At 35.5% G+C, this 15,881-nt stretch overlaps 1 protein-coding gene across 50 annotated transcripts in view; it reads right to left on the reverse strand.

Moving 5' to 3' along the window:
* The window catches only part of SLMAP (sarcolemma associated protein), a 136,980-nt gene that overhangs the window by 29,378 nt on the left and 91,721 nt on the right, over positions 1–15,881 (reverse strand). For 11 of the 50 annotated variants that reach the window (XM_078385317.1, XM_078385283.1, XM_078385285.1 and 8 more), the window contains exons 7-14: positions 15,615–15,686; positions 14,268–14,408; positions 11,928–12,065; positions 9,896–10,064; positions 9,757–9,807; positions 8,636–8,686; positions 5,500–5,562; positions 789–845 (exon numbers count right to left, since the gene is read on the reverse strand). In XM_078385317.1, coding sequence (XP_078241443.1) covers positions 789–845; positions 5,500–5,562; positions 8,636–8,686; positions 9,757–9,807; positions 9,896–10,064; positions 11,928–12,065; positions 14,268–14,408; positions 15,615–15,686 — 742 coding nt within the window. Of the gene's footprint in view, positions 1–788; positions 849–5,499; positions 5,563–8,635; positions 8,687–9,756; positions 9,808–9,895; positions 10,065–11,927; positions 12,066–14,267; positions 14,409–15,614; positions 15,687–15,881 lie in introns of all 50 variants that reach the window. The other 39 variants (XM_078385319.1, XM_078385297.1, XM_078385301.1 and 36 more) reach the window with 7 other exon arrangements.

The following is a 15,881-nucleotide window of genomic DNA, read 5'->3' on the forward strand; positions in this document are numbered from 1 at the left end:
ATTATGGCACATTGCATAGCCTTTACCCTGTTTTTATCCTAAAGTTATTTAAAACTTCATGACAGAATCTTTTCCATCTTTAGATGGAATGCATTACACATCAGTGCAAAAATAACTCACCATTCTCGAAGATAATACAGGCATGCAAGCATTAAGTTACACTTGTGTTTATTGTCTGCATTCTTTTCCAAATATGGCATGCTGTCTCCACTTTGCACAAACAGGAACACAGACAAATTATAAGTAAACCAATTGCATATGGGTTTTTCAGTGCCCAGAGTTTTAAAATGAGGGGATGACTCTTTAAGATAATGTAATGAATTATTAATAATTCAATTAAAATATGCAGAGTTTAGGGAAAGTAATTCCAGAAAACCAAAGTTTAAAAACTATGAATATAATATAGTTTGTAGTGATGTGAAAATTCTAATAATAAATTCTTGCATATTGGATTAGAAATTCAAGAATATAAGAATACTGTGGCATTCACCAATAACTACACAATTTGTAAGACATGCTCTGAATCTACTTCCACAGCCCAGGCTGAAAATTAAAAAGATGCAAATGAAACCTCAACCTTGCACATTTTAAATGTCTCTCCATTTATGTCTAGTAACAATAACACATTTGTAAGAACATTTATTTGGAAACATCTTTTTAGGACTGAGAGCTAAACAGCAATGATGGGGTTTACTGCACTCTGTCAAACATCCCCCACACTTACAAAAAAAGTCTATCCCCATATTCAGTTTTTCTCAGATTCTCAAAAACAAATTAATGTGTCTAACCTTTCAGAATCTTTGTTTCGTCCAGTCTGGAAAGATGTCCTTCATCTATGAGCTTGTCTGCTGAATAAAACAAGTGTTACTATCCTAGCTCAAACTGTGCAAGCATTTCTTTGTACACATTTCAATCTACATTCCATGACCAAATTTAAACAGGCAATTACCTCACACTTCTCTGTGTCATAATCAGTGGGATTTTTTATTGCAATGAAGCTATTATATAAAGAAGTTTTATAGTTTTAATTATCTAAGCAAAAATGAGATGAAAAACTAATAGAACATACTGTAAAAGATTTTGGAAACCAAACCCACTGAAGAAAAAAATAGATGTAAAAAAAGCCCTAATGGCCACTTCACAGATATACTGCATAAATATTGCACAGAGTCCAGTTTTTACAGTGTTGGTTACATCATATACCTCTGGTACACATTTTCTGTAGACAAACTATCATCCCCTATTTTTTTTGTTGTTGTTGTTGTTGTGGTAGCAAAATTAAATATCTTATCCTGGAAATACACTGATAATGCAGCAGTCTATATTTCAACTTATCAGTTCCTTTATCTTTTTCCAATAATGACCCCCCCATAAGACTGAAAAGGAAGAACTACAAGAAGATCGGAACAAGATGCACAAGCCTGGTAGCTTCATGCTTTTTAGGCAGTACAAGACAGTACAAGCGCAGGCAAGAAAAGAAAATTATGTTAACATAACGATGTGGAAAAAATCAGACTAAGGAGGCAAAAGAAAGTATGAGTGAAGAGAACAAAAGTAACAAGAAAAGTGGCAAATTGAGGAGTGAAAGAAGAGCAAGAAGTAGCACAAGACAGATGGGATAGAAAATGGGAAGATCACAGATTCTATAGTACTGTATTCTGAAGGCACAAAAAGCAGAAAACATGGTACAATGAATATGAAGAGTTGTGGAAATAATTCACATAAATTTAAAATGCTGATTTTTAAGCATTAAATACATTTTATTCATGTGCACCACTGAGTGACTGCAACAAAATTTCATAGTTTGTATGTATGAACAACTTTAGCAAACCAAAATTTTAAGTAGTTTGTATATCACATATTATCAACCACAACTGTTTTCAAAGAAGACATTTCACAAATGCAGAAGAAGGTGTAATAGAGAAAGAGTTAGGGCATCTGAGTGTTGCAGATGTATGTACAAAGAAGTTCCAAATATTTTAGAAGGCACTATGTTGCTCCACCTGCTTTTTTGCTGGATAAATCGGAAGGCAGGTAGATCGGGACAACTCAATTAAATAAAAGCCACAACTTTTATTCATGGATAAGGCTGTAATCCCAGGAAAGCCTGTTTAATTTGAGATGTGACTATTACAGGTATTTTCTGATATGTAGTCAGACTAAGGTAGACTAGACCACATTGTCTGCAGAAACAGAAACACACATTCAAGGCTTATGCTACAAAGCTATGGTGAGTTTCCTCCATGAGAAATGAATCTGGTCAAAACAGGTCAGTTTATGAACAAATATGACACATGTGAATAAAGCACAAACTGAACATAAAAATGTACCTCATCACTGACCTGTAAAGAACTTGCCTAAAATAGTATTATGTGGTCTATAGATGCAACCTCTCCAAAGGCTTTTAAAAAATGTTCTTGATTGCAGCTGACAGTGCCCAGAAATGTGGTAGGAATGAATTGACCTTTGAAGGGAATACTTCCTTCCAAAGATCTTCCCTTTAAATGTATTAAGGCCTAAGGCAGGGGTCTTTTTTGTATATCTACCAAATATGTGAGCTCACTGTTTCATAACAAAACAATGAGTATCAAATGTAAAACAAATCTTCTCTGCATTACCATCAGGCCTTGAAATAGTTACCACATGCTTCTTAAATTGATAATAAAATAATATCTGGTTGCTGATTAGGAATAATGAAGTCACATGACATCAAATCACCAGATCAAGCTTCTACATAACGTATCAAGATACTGTCTTGTCTGTAACCACTATGATACTTAGTCTTTTACAGGTATGCTTCCCAGAGGATAGAAGCATAATGACACTTTCTTTTATTACAAACAGTCGGTAAACCTCCATGGGTCTGGGAAAGCTGTGATGGCTGCTCTGTGTCACAGAACTGGTGGCACAGCATTGAGAACCCCCCAATATTTTTACCGTGAAGTTTCAAGGATCAATCTGTTACAGCAAAAACAATAACAATTTTTGGTACTTTAAAGACTAACATTTTTATTTGGCATATTGTTTGTGAAACGTAACCCATTTCACCATACACCTCTGAGTATATCAACTATGGTCTACAGAAGCTTGTACCAAAAAACTAGTAACTGTTAGGGCACTGTAAGATTTTTTTTCTTTTTCTTTTTGTAAATGCTTCTGTTTCTTAGTAAATGTATACACACTCCTTGCATATTTTGTCTACAAGTGTATTCATGCTTCCGTTTTTTTTGCTACAAAGTCCTGCAAAGGAACTACAGTGTATAAGACTGTTAAAATTATTGCTGTAAACAGTAAAATGTTGAAAGAATTTTTTATATTGATGAAACAAAGAAAGAAGTGAATAATGGAAAGATAAATAGACAGACAAAAATGAAAAAAGCGAGCACTGAAATCTGATAAGAAATGTTTTTAAAAAGTCTGCCACTGGGGGAAGCAATGCCAAATACTACTCCCCTACATTTTTTTCCTTATTTGTTACCAGGAAGCACATAATATTTGTAATATAGTAGAGTATCTAATGAGGTAAAACAATGTTGAAGTAAATGCACAGAACTGTGAGATGGAGGAAGAAAAATTTGATATTTCCTATTGAGTTACTGCTTCCCAGAACAGCCTGAACAAACATGTACAGATCATACAGACTTTCCCTCAAATCCTGTCCAAACTGCTTCCAGTGAATATGTCATAATCCCATTTTATGAAACTCTGAAACACATAATCTCCCCACTGTATGCTGTAACCACGCTTGGGAAAACTTTCAGGAGTCTGAATCTCAATCTCCCATAGCACTAGTCTAATATAAGGTTGAACATCCTCAAGTAACTTATATATGTTTAGAAATGCAAATATTACTGCAAAACCAGAAGAGATGTGATGCAACCTCAGAGACAATACATATGATTCTCCTTTTACAGAATGGGTGAGCAAACTCCAGAGGCTTTGGGAGTGTACGTGAAGGGTCATATCTGTTTCTATAACTCTCATTACTCCCCCCAAAATAAAATAAATAAAAATCATGCAAAAATTGGTGGTTTTCAAACGAAAAAGTCCTCTTGTGCCCTCTAGTGACTATAAAAGTTTTAAAAAACATTTTGAAATAGAGCAGTTTGGGCTGCAGAGAGACCAGGGGGCATCAAACATGTCTAAAGAACTGGGCATGTTTACCCTTGAGAAAAGAGGATAAGGTTCCCTCTAAGCCTGCGCACACCTCTGCCTCCCTCTGCACAGCTCTCTTCCTCCTCCATGTAGCAATCATGTTTTGTACGGTTGTGACGGAACTCTGGGTGCAAGGGGGGATAGAGGACCTCTCTCTCTATCACACACACACACACACACACACACACACAAACACATGATAGCACTTTTCAAATACTCGAAAGGCTGTCATACAGACAAGAGGCAGGATGTGTTCTCAAACATACTTGAGTGCAGGACATACAATAATGAGCTCAAGTTACAGGAAGTCAGATTTCGGTTGAATATCAGGAAAAACTTCCTAACTGCTAGAACAGTACAGAAATGGAACCAATTACCTCAAGAAGTGGCGAGTGCTCCAACACTGGAGATATTCAAGAGACATTTAGACAACCACCTGGCAGAGATCCTTTGATTTGTATTCCTGACCTGAGCAGGTGATTGGACTTGATGGCCTTACAGGCCCCTTCCAACTTCATGATTCAATGATTCTATGTTAGAATTGCCCAAAACATCACAACAAGGGACCTTCTGAGCCAACATTTTTTAATCTTTCTTTAAAAAATATTGGGGTAGGGGTGCTGTGGGCCAAATTGGAATCCCTGAGGAGCATATTGCCTCCCACCTTCCATAGTAAAATGTGATTACCGTGTTCATCTCAGACTCTAGCAAAAATGGGTTGTTAGCCTATTTTACAATATACCCAAATTGTTGCTCAGCTTATAATAATCTGAATGAAACAATTATTTTGAGATATGCAGTGTAACCAACAACCAAATGTTCTGGTTATATTTACAATTTAATAAATGTCTGACAAACCTCATCCCAACATACAAAAATCATGAGAAATCAATCTTCAGATGTCTCATTCTGGATCTCCCCTTTCCACTGAAGGCTATTTTTCCATAATACTAAACTACTATGGTTACTAATCTAGAAACATATAAATTGAAATCCTGTTGTTTAGTGTAGTAAGTCACAACTAGAGTAGGTGCACATTTGAATCAATGGAATTTATGGAGGAGTTGACTCATCAAATCCACACTGATCCAATGGGCCCACTAAAGCAGTGACTTACTTTGTTAAGCAACAGGATTTTAGCCACAGTGTACTAGATTATGTCTGTTAAAGTGATCCATGACATGGAAATCGATATAGCCTTTTTAAAAAAATCTGATCTGCTTACCATACCTGCAAAATCTGCTTATCGTAACTCTACAAAAATATCACTATTCCCATTCTAGAACAAAATATGATTTTATTTTTATAGACTTCCAGTGTAGGAGAGGAATGCTGTGTACTCACTCTGGCACTCTATGAATTGATGAATAAATGTGCAGTCCCCTCCACTCTTTGAAAGAAAGAGCTCTAGTAAAGAAAGAAACAGCTTTAAGTTCATAGCTCTATTCTTTTAAGGGCTCATATCAAAACTTGTAAGCCCCGCAGGCATGGAGGGGATGTAGATTTGTCAAGAAAACATAAAGATGGGGACACGAAAATACCCCAATGACAATGAAATATAGACTATATGAAAGATGTAAATATAGAAACTTGTGATCCCTGTGATTACATTTTCAAAACTTAGAAGGTTCACATTTTATATTAACTCAAATTAGAAACCACTGATAATTCTGCCACAGCAGATTGTGTGTATAGTATGCTATTCCTAGAAAATTAAATACATGTTTATTTAATTAATTTTCTAGGTAGTTTGTCATTTTGACCTAATTAACATTTGCATTATCTGCTGGGAAGAACCAGACTTAATTCATAATATATACTCATTTATAACAGGGTGGAATTGATTTAAATCATGATTTAAATAAACAAACACATATTCTTGACAATTTAAATAAATTATTTAAGACATAATTTTAATCATGATTTAAATCAACTTTAGTTTTGTCCACTGTAATGAATAGTCACCAATCACTAAAATAACAGTTGGAAGGGGTTCCACCTGTCATTTAAGGGTTATACTTAAAGGGACATTTTCAAGCTTCAAGGCTGTGCCATGAAGAAGATTAGTTTCACTATTCACTAATGCATTACCTCTAAACTCTACTCCTTCCCCACCCCCCTCCAAGATGCTGCTGACATGCATTTTACAATCACAGAAATCTTTTAAAGAATGTTCCCAGCCTTGGGGTCCCCAGACATTCTTGGACTGCAACTCCCTGAAGCCTTCACCACTAGTTTGTGCTGGCAAGGGCTTCTGGGAGTTGCAGTCCAGGAATGTCTGGGGACCCAAAGTTGAGAACCACTGCTCTAATGTCTGTTTGGATAGAAAGTAGCACTTTTATCTAATGCCACCCAGTGGGTTTTCAAGATGAGTGAAATTTGTTTTCACACATTCATATCTAAAGTTTGCCATTTTACCACCCAGATTCAACAACATTTATATCTGGAAAACACAGGTGCCTTCACTCAAACAGGTATACTGAAATCAAACAAGATTGAACACAAGCCTCCAAATGTAGCAGTGTAAACAGACCCCATGCAACTGTACTCTGGCACTAGGAGTTAACCTCCTATGCTAAGGCATCAGGCAACTGCTATTAGAATATGCTCTGACAGCAGGGCAAAGGACCTCTTTGACAACATGAGCAAAGTACAGGGAAGGACAGTTGGAGTTGCGGGACATGCTGAAAAAAAGTGGAGACACAGGACAGAATTTTAAGGTAACTGTATGAACAGAGACTGAGGTAAAATTAGGGAATGTGGGACAAAAAGAATGAGAATAGTTTTGACAAGCAATAGCCATGTGAGATATACCCCACTTCTTTGAGAAAGTAGGAGTACTAAGCTCTGCATCACAACAGCTAAAGAGAGGATAGCACTGGACTTGCTTGTCTGCGCTCATAGAAGAATGATAGTCTTGGCTGTAATTTGATGAACAATCTCAAGTTAAAGTTAACAAGGATGTAGGAAGTACCATAAAGTTCAGAAGTGTTTTGTTAGGGAACACTGCATCACAGGTAACAAATGAAAGCTGTATGACAGAAAGAGATCCTGAGGATTAAGCTACACAGAACTACATTAAATGAGAAGAAAAATTAGGAACTAAAGAAAGCAGAGAAGGGAAAGATGCCTACTGTTTGTAAGTAAAACAAACAAACAAACAAACAAACAAACAAACAAATAAAAGGAGCTGCTCAATAAGACCTCCGCAGTGAGCCCCTGAAAAGAAATCCTCACAATTGTTCAGATGCAGTTATGGTTAAAAGTATAAAAGAACCAATATTCAAGTTTTGAACAGAAACTGAACAACTTCCCTCTTCTAAGCAGGTTCGACATCATTCAGCAACATTACTAACCCTGCATAAAATCAACTCCAACAAGTTCACTTTGAGAACTAGTTTCAATCAGGGTGTCAGAGTAGCTATAGGAGTGGCAGTATAAGTAATTCTAATTAAGGCTAACAACTGATGCACAGTATCAAACTGGGTTGGAAAGGTAAGCGCAATTTGTCTGTGTGAAATGAAGATGCACATAAGCCTGTGGCCTAGTCCATCCTATCTTTCTTCTGCTGAGTATCAGTCCAGCTGGCAAGGAAGGTTCCTATCCAGTTTTGAATATGTTTTGTCCCACCAAGTGTGGGGATACAGAAGTAAACATTACAAGCAAAACCCTAGGTGTTAAAAAGACTCTTTTGGACTTCAGCAATAGTAGGGATGCATCTTAAAAGAGAAGATTAGTATATCTTAAGAAAAATAAGCTGCACTCAGACAATTGTTTGTACTAAAACTGAAAGAAAATATAGAAAGATTTCAAAAAGCTTGATATTTCCATAGCAAAGACAATGCATCAGATCAGTTGACAGCCATATTAGTGTTAAGAGGCATGCAAAAAAATAAAATAAAAAAGCAGCTTTCTAAGGTTGTAATCCTGTACAAATCTATCTGGAAGGAAATCATTTAGTGGGTGTATTTCCAAGTAGATCTATATAGGATTGCACTACAAATAAAAATGGGCATCATTTTGATAATATTGTCCTGCACATGATATTTTCAGCATTTTGACAGATCTTATGGGAGGTTTTGTCATATAGTTAAAAGATTCTAACCAGCATCCATTAAAATTAAACTAGAAGAGTTATTGGCTAAATTAAAGTGCTATCCCAGTGTACTTGCTTTAAGTGCTACAGTACCGACATATTATACTAACAGAGGTATGATACTGGGATGTAGATGTATGATAGTGAGACTGCTTCTTTCGGTGGTATAGAAAGATTTGGGATCAACTTGTTGGCAGAAAACATAGATCCAGCCCACTAGATCTGGCAGATTTACATAAACATCAACAGTGTGTTCAATAATGTTTCGCTCCTTTTCTGGTTTACAACAAAGATATATTAAGACAAAGTAGGAAATATACTCAATATGCTCAAAATTAAAACCACCATCATAACAACAGTAAATTGTTGTTCAGGATACTCTACCTTTGTCTGCACTCCCATTAATTTTAGGAATGAAGTCATCAACTTGTATGCCTAAAATTAACAAACAGTGTTAACTCTGAACATGTAAACTTTATAATATACATAGGTGCCAATTCCTATATTGCTTAGGAGTCAGTTAAGCCCCCCCCCTTCCTCAGCATTTCTGCTATGTACATTTTCTGGTGGGAAATGGGAGACTGGTATCTAATTTTTTTTTCATAATTTTTTTTGCACTTCAACTGTGGAAGTGCAAAACTCACAGCACATCTCTAGCTGACTGCTGTTGCTGGCCTCCACTCCCTATAGCGTGTCCCCATGCTGTAGTACAGGGACCTGGGAGATAAAAATGTCTCTCCTCCCAGCTGGCAGACATCATATATTCTTGCCCCATAGGACTATTTCTCTGAACAAAGCTGAGCATTCTGAGGAATTATTGTTGGTGGTTAGTAGTAACAAGAAGTTGGAAGAAGCACTGGTGAGTTGTGTACCCCTTGAAATACAAGAACAAAGGAAACCACCTTCTACCAACTGGGTGAAAAACTGGTCCATTTAGCCCATTATTGTCTCTGCTGACTGCTAGCAGCTTTCCAGAGTTTCCAGACAGGAGTATTTTCTGGTGATGCCAGAAATTCAGCCCAGACATTATACATGTTTAATATTTTACCACCAAGCTACAACTATTCTCTGATCTATTTATCTCAACCACTCTCCAAAATCAAAAGAATAGACACATTTACATCCCCATATTATATTAAAAGTTCCTTGGAAAATCTGAAACTAGTTTGGTGACATTTTGGGCTGATTCTGGTATGGTTTTACTATCCCTACTATTGAGAAATGAGACAGTCAAAATTCCTTCCTATAACAGAGCAGCAGATCTTGTCAAAATGCTGGAACAGCCAAGCTAACACTTTGTATTAAAATGTTTTAAAAACAGTGCCCTCTACTGTTATTTAGTTATAAGCGCTTTGTATTAACTGTCCAGAAATTAAGTTATAATAAGACAAATGCATAATTTTCAAATATTCTTGCTGCCTGTAGGTATTTAACTGTCCAAATGTCCTATGACAGAGATAAAGTAAAAATCCAGCATTAAACAAGCACTTTAATATTAGACCTACCTAAGCTGTTGTGTTCTTTAAGAGCTTTCTCTTGAAGATGTTCTAACCGGACTGTAAACAGAATTCCAAAAAATATGTATATTTCACAGTTTAAAAGAAAAACATATGATTTAAAACATGTTTGGAGTACTGAACTGACCTTGTAAAGCAGTTAGCCGTTCATTCGTGAAATCATTATCCGCTTGCAAAGCCTCTATTTTTGCTTGAAGTTCTTGCTCTCTTTCTTCCATCTCTTCTATTTTATGCTGCAATTCCTTTTTTTCAGCCTGTCCCTTTTGCTGGATTTCTTCTTGTTTCCCTTCAGCTACCTAGCAAAAGAAAACGACACAAAGAATAAGCATTTATTAGAAAAAACAGTCAGAAGTCCTTTCTTTTGTTTAAATATGACATCTGAATATCTATTGTGCAGGTATACGAGATGTCTAGTTTATTCTCAGAGGAGACCAAAATAAAGTTGTACATTTATAACAGAGAAGTGTTAATTTTTGTCTGTCCATTGCTCCTCACAATAGAACACGATGCAAGCCAGTAGAACTTCCAAAATAAACACATGTACTGCTTGTATGTCACACAAGTAATGAGGTATACATACTTCAACACAAAATGGGTGTTTCACTCCAATGTCCTAAATCACTATTTGAAACTTCTGTTCCCAAAACAATAAACCAAGTTTAATGTGCTATCTTTTTTTTCCTGCTGTCTACTCTCCTTTCAAAGAGAAATGAAGAAGTCACTCCCTAACCTCAAGCCTCAACGTTTCTATTCTGTCTTCAAGCTAGGTTGTTGCATTCTCTTGGAATGCAGGAAAAGTAGCACTAACAATATCTCTTGGGCTAGGGATTGTTTTAACCTCTTAATTTTGACTTGCACATGTTATATAATTAAATTGATGTGTTTTTTATATATTAAACTGTATTCCATTGTGAAACAGACTTATGGTTTTGTCTTTTTGCCTCAGCTATGGTATTGTATTTTCTTAATAAACTGCTGTTTATTTGAGCGTACTCCACACTGGAAAAGTACACATCAATAAAATGACATAAACATTATTTATAATCCTATATCTTCCTCTAAGCATCACTCTGATGATCCTTCACTGACTGTCTCACCTAGTCCACTATATCCAAGACGTTCTTATGTGAGATGCTATGTGTTGCACAATAGCTGACACAACTTTTCTTGTTTTTACAATGGTTGAACGTGACTCCATATTAGATCTATCTGTGCTACTGAAGAGTTTTTCCACACATAACTGAAAACAGAAATACAATCTTAGTTCTATGCAGTATTCTATAAGGAACTATATCACCAACAACTACTAAACATCCTTCTGTGAGGTTTACTAATTCCTGTTCAGCAAAGATCTGCAAAAAAAAATTAATAAAATTTTATATATAAAAGATGAGCATACTGTCTCGCTTCCTGTCAATCATGATTGGAAAATTAGTGACATTGCCTTTTCAACATATTTATTTATTTATTTATTTATTTAATATCCCACCTATCTGGTTGTGTTAGGAGTTTAGTGCGTTCCTATGGGGTTTTCCTTTCCATATAGCAATGTTTCCGGATAGCGACATTAATCCTGGAACGGATTAACGTCGCTATGCGGGGCACCACTGTACATTTATTGAAGTCACTCCTACACAGCAAAAGGAACATTAAAAGGACATTTTTTACTACTTAATTATTCTCAAAACAGAATACAGTAGGTAAAGTGAATTCTAAGAGAAAAGGCATGGCATAAAGTAATTCTAAGAGAAAAGGCATGGCATAAATCTCCAGAATTAATGGAGATGAATCCGCAAATAAGTTGTTTGTTTCTACATCTGAGGCACATGTACCCTCAGAACCTCAATAGTGCTTCATTTTCCATAATGCACATTTTAAGATGTATGGTTTAATAAACAATAATCACACAAATAAGGCTGAAAAGACAGGGGAGGATAACACAGAACACACATGAACATAACAATATTCCTGTGTCATTATTAGGATTTTCCATAGAAAAGGATGAATAGCAACTGCAAGAGAAAAAATATTAATTTGAAACCAACCTAAATATATAAATATAAATGTTTATATATATTTATAAATATATAAATATAAAACACGCATAGCTATCACATTTTTTCAGTACTAAAGCATGAGTTCTGAAAGCCTGTTAATACCTTTAGTTTGTCAGTGAGATCTTTAATTTCATTTACAGCTCCATTGTATTTGTTAGCCAATTCCTGCAATTCTTCCTGAGTCCGTTCATTCATTTCTTTCAAGTGAGTACATTCATCCTCGGTGTTGCTTAAACTTCTCTGTAAGAAGAAAATTTACACCTTAAAGTCAGAAAAGTTTAAATTATCCTATTTCTAACCTCTTTCAATAAATGTAAAATATATAATTTTTTAATTTAAAGTTGGTATCCAAAGTATTTTCTAGCAACTCATGTAGAATTTGTTATCCATTAGGATTGGGTTTTTTTAAGCCAAACAACAACAAAAACACAAGTATAATCATTGTCCTCTATGTTCACTGAAAGATGTATCTGATTTAAGTATTGTCTGTATAATTTATTTTTAGATTACTTTCAGGCCACAGATTTAAAGAAAAGAAGCAATTAAGCAAACATAAGCCTTCCCCACTCAGCACTCTTCAGAGTACAACTTCCAGCACCCACAGCTGATACTGGCTGGTAATGATATGTCATCCTGGGGTTAAAGCCAACTGCTATCCAAATAAAACAGATCCACTGAATCAGTAGGAAGTCAACACTAATCCCCTTGATTTAATGCATCTATTCTAACTAGAATTATAAATTGGATTTAGTCCCAAAATATCTGGAAAGTGGCAGATTTCTAAAAAGTCTGTCCTAGACAAAGACAAAGTAAGAAACTACGGAAAGTAAATACAGTGGAACCTCTACTTAAGAACTTAATCCGTTTTGGAATGGTGTTCTTAAGTTGAAACGTTCTTAAATTGAAGCAAAATTTCCCATAGGAATGGACTGAAAACCAATTAATCCGTTCTGGCTGTTTTTTTGTTATGTAGAGGTGCGTTCGTACATTGAAGCATTAGTTCCCATAGGAACTAATGCAAAGCTGGTTAATACGTACTCTACCACTAGGGGGAGAATTTTTTTTTAACCTAAGATGACCTAAGGTTAAAAAAAGAGCAAGAAAGGTGTTTTTTTTCCTGTTCTTATCTTGGATTTCTGTTCTCAAGTAGAAGCAAAATTTAGCAAATGGAGCTGTTCTTAAATTGGATTGCTCTTAAGTAGGGACGTTCTTAAGTAGAGACCCCACTGTAGTAGTATGATACCACATAGTCCAATTGCATGTTCCTGTTACTGTCAGAGTGATCCATCTTTACCTGCCGATCTTCCATTCCAGAATACATCTGACTTACCATTCATTGCAAAATCTAGATCTATGACAGTCTGGGCAGTATTAATTGCCATACTGATCACAGTTGTCAGAGCAGAGGGCAGGCAGCTATCCTACCCTTCAAATGGAGCATTTCTAACAAGTACTGTATTTGTGTTACATTGTTTCTGTTGTATAATTAGCTCCAGAAGTAATTTTCAGTGTGATATATCTGTAAGTGCTGGCATTAGGTCTAGAAAACCTAAGTTTAAATGTCTACATTGTTACAAAGCTCACTCACTGAACTTGGGAGAACATACTGTACTGGCAATTTTAACATCAGTGACTGTAGGAGCAATTGCATTTAACTTGTTGCTGTTATTATGTGTTGTCAAGTGGATTCCAACTTATGGTGAGTCTATAAATTAATAATACAACCTCCAAAAGGTTTTATAATTACCAGTTCTGCTCAAATCATACAAGCTCAGAACTAGGGGTTTCTTTAACAGTGTGCAGCACTTGATATTAACAAAACATAAATACATACATATATATATTCATGTAACAACCACTCCACTCCTGGATCATTATATGCTCACAAGTTGAAAATAGTTTTTATGAATCTGAACAATGTATTTGAATAACACTGGATAATGAAGATCCAAATAATGTGGCTTCAATTATAATCAAAATCACTGTTTGAATTTTAGATATATGCTATTTTATTATTTAAAGATTCATTTTAAAAGATCTTCTTCACTTTCAAACAGATGTTCAAGTAACATATACTAGCAAACAAAGTAGTAAAAATGTAAATACATAACAGAAAAAATGCAAAGCTCACATAAGCATTTTTTAAAGATTTCTAATTGGCAAGCTTCCCTCTGCCTTGTACAATTAAACTAAATAATGTCTTATTTCATACAGTTACAAGAAGGAATCATAGAAACCCAAGACGTACTCCCAATCTTTCTAGGGAACAATCGTGGGGTAAAAAAGAAATCTGTTCAGAATTATAGGTATTTCAGAAAAAACAACAAAGCAAAACATTTTAGATGAGTAAATAAAACACCAGAAACCTACTGATCTGCATAGTATTATGGTGAAATGACATTTTTGCTTGAAGAATGTAGGCAAAATACAACTAGTAAATACCTCCACTTCAGAGAGTTTTCTGACTACTTCAATTTTTTCCTGAAGGACCCGCCTCAGGGACTCTTTGGCAGTTGTCTCATAATTATGTTTGTCTTCCTGCAATGCTATAAGTTCCTTCCGTAAACTGTCTTCTGTCTGATTCTGTAAGTGCAATACAAGATGGCAGAGACTTAAAACATAGAGGTTCTTATAATAATACATTTATTTATTGAAAGATCTGATCAGTCCTAGAACTTCATATATAATAAATCATTTATGCTCCCAAGAATGAAGTACAAAATATAAGTTCATTCACAGGCTGCAGAATTTCCATCATTTAATTTTCATGAGTGCCCTCAGCTATAGTCTTTGATTCCTCACTTCTTTGTGCATTACTTATTTGTTGCTCATGCATTATTATTTTATAGTGGATTGACAACAACAAAAATTATCTTAATAGACAAATGAATGGCAGAATTGATCATTTTAGATCATAACATAAAGACAGACTGGTTTTGAGGAGAAACAAACAACTTTTGTAAATATTTGTGCACACAAAATTTAGAGTTTTCTATTTCATGATTCCCCTGGCACTCAGCTGGGTTTTATTTACAGACTTGTTTAAATAATTTACTGTATACTCTATTTCTATGAGCAACAACTCTAAAAAACATTTGTATAAATCAGACAGTATTGCAATAAAAACACAGGCAAGGATTCTGCTGGGGATACATGCAAGCACAAGTGTAATCATATAAATCTCATCAGTGAATTTCCACTAATTAACAAATTGCTACTTGCATTCCTGGTTGCATGCCAATCACATGATTTGCCACACAAACAAGAATGCAGTGGCAGTCAGTTAATTAGTGATAATTCACCACTGCAATTTATGTGATTACATTGATGTGGGTATAAATCCCCAATAGGACTCTGGCCAAAATACTGAAAACAAGAATAGAAATGACAAACAAACCCTGCATTAACATATTTTCCCCAGAACTAACCAGATCTTGGGTAGAAATAGTAATGGCCACTGCCTCAAGATGACTTCAAAAGAGGTTGTTAGGGAGTTCATAGAAGGTAAGTCTACCAGCAGTTGTTAGTCAACTGTGATGAAGGAATGAACCTACATGCTGAGAAGTAAAATATCAGATGGTTGGGGAAGGGGAAACAGCAGGGAGCACCTTCATGCCCTGCTTATAGGTTACCCAGCAGCACTGATTTGGCCAGTGTGGGAAACAAGGTGCTCGATCAGGTATCCCTTTGACCTGATCCAGCACCCTACATTCTTAGTCAGTGAACAAACAAGTACTTTTATATTACTAATTATTCTAAGAACTCAAATCAGACAAGCAAGGTACCTACTTTTGAACATGCTTGTAACTGGTTTCCCATAACCTCTAACCTTGACAGTAGTCTATCTTCATCTATCAAAGCCTGTTTTTAAAAAAAGCAAATATTTTGTTAAAGCAAAAACATCTGACATACTGAAATACACACTGCAAGCTTCACATACATGTGTTTTTATATAGGGACTGAAATCCTGCTCAAATTGGCATAACATAAAGATAAGCTTGTGGAAATATGCTTGGTATAACACCCAGGCAACCAGGACTATAACTGATTGTGCAG

The sequence above is a fragment of the Pogona vitticeps genome, chromosome 2, assembly GCF_051106095.1.
Source record: "Pogona vitticeps strain Pit_001003342236 chromosome 2, PviZW2.1, whole genome shotgun sequence".
NCBI classification, from domain to species: Eukaryota; Metazoa; Chordata; class Lepidosauria; order Squamata; family Agamidae; genus Pogona; species Pogona vitticeps.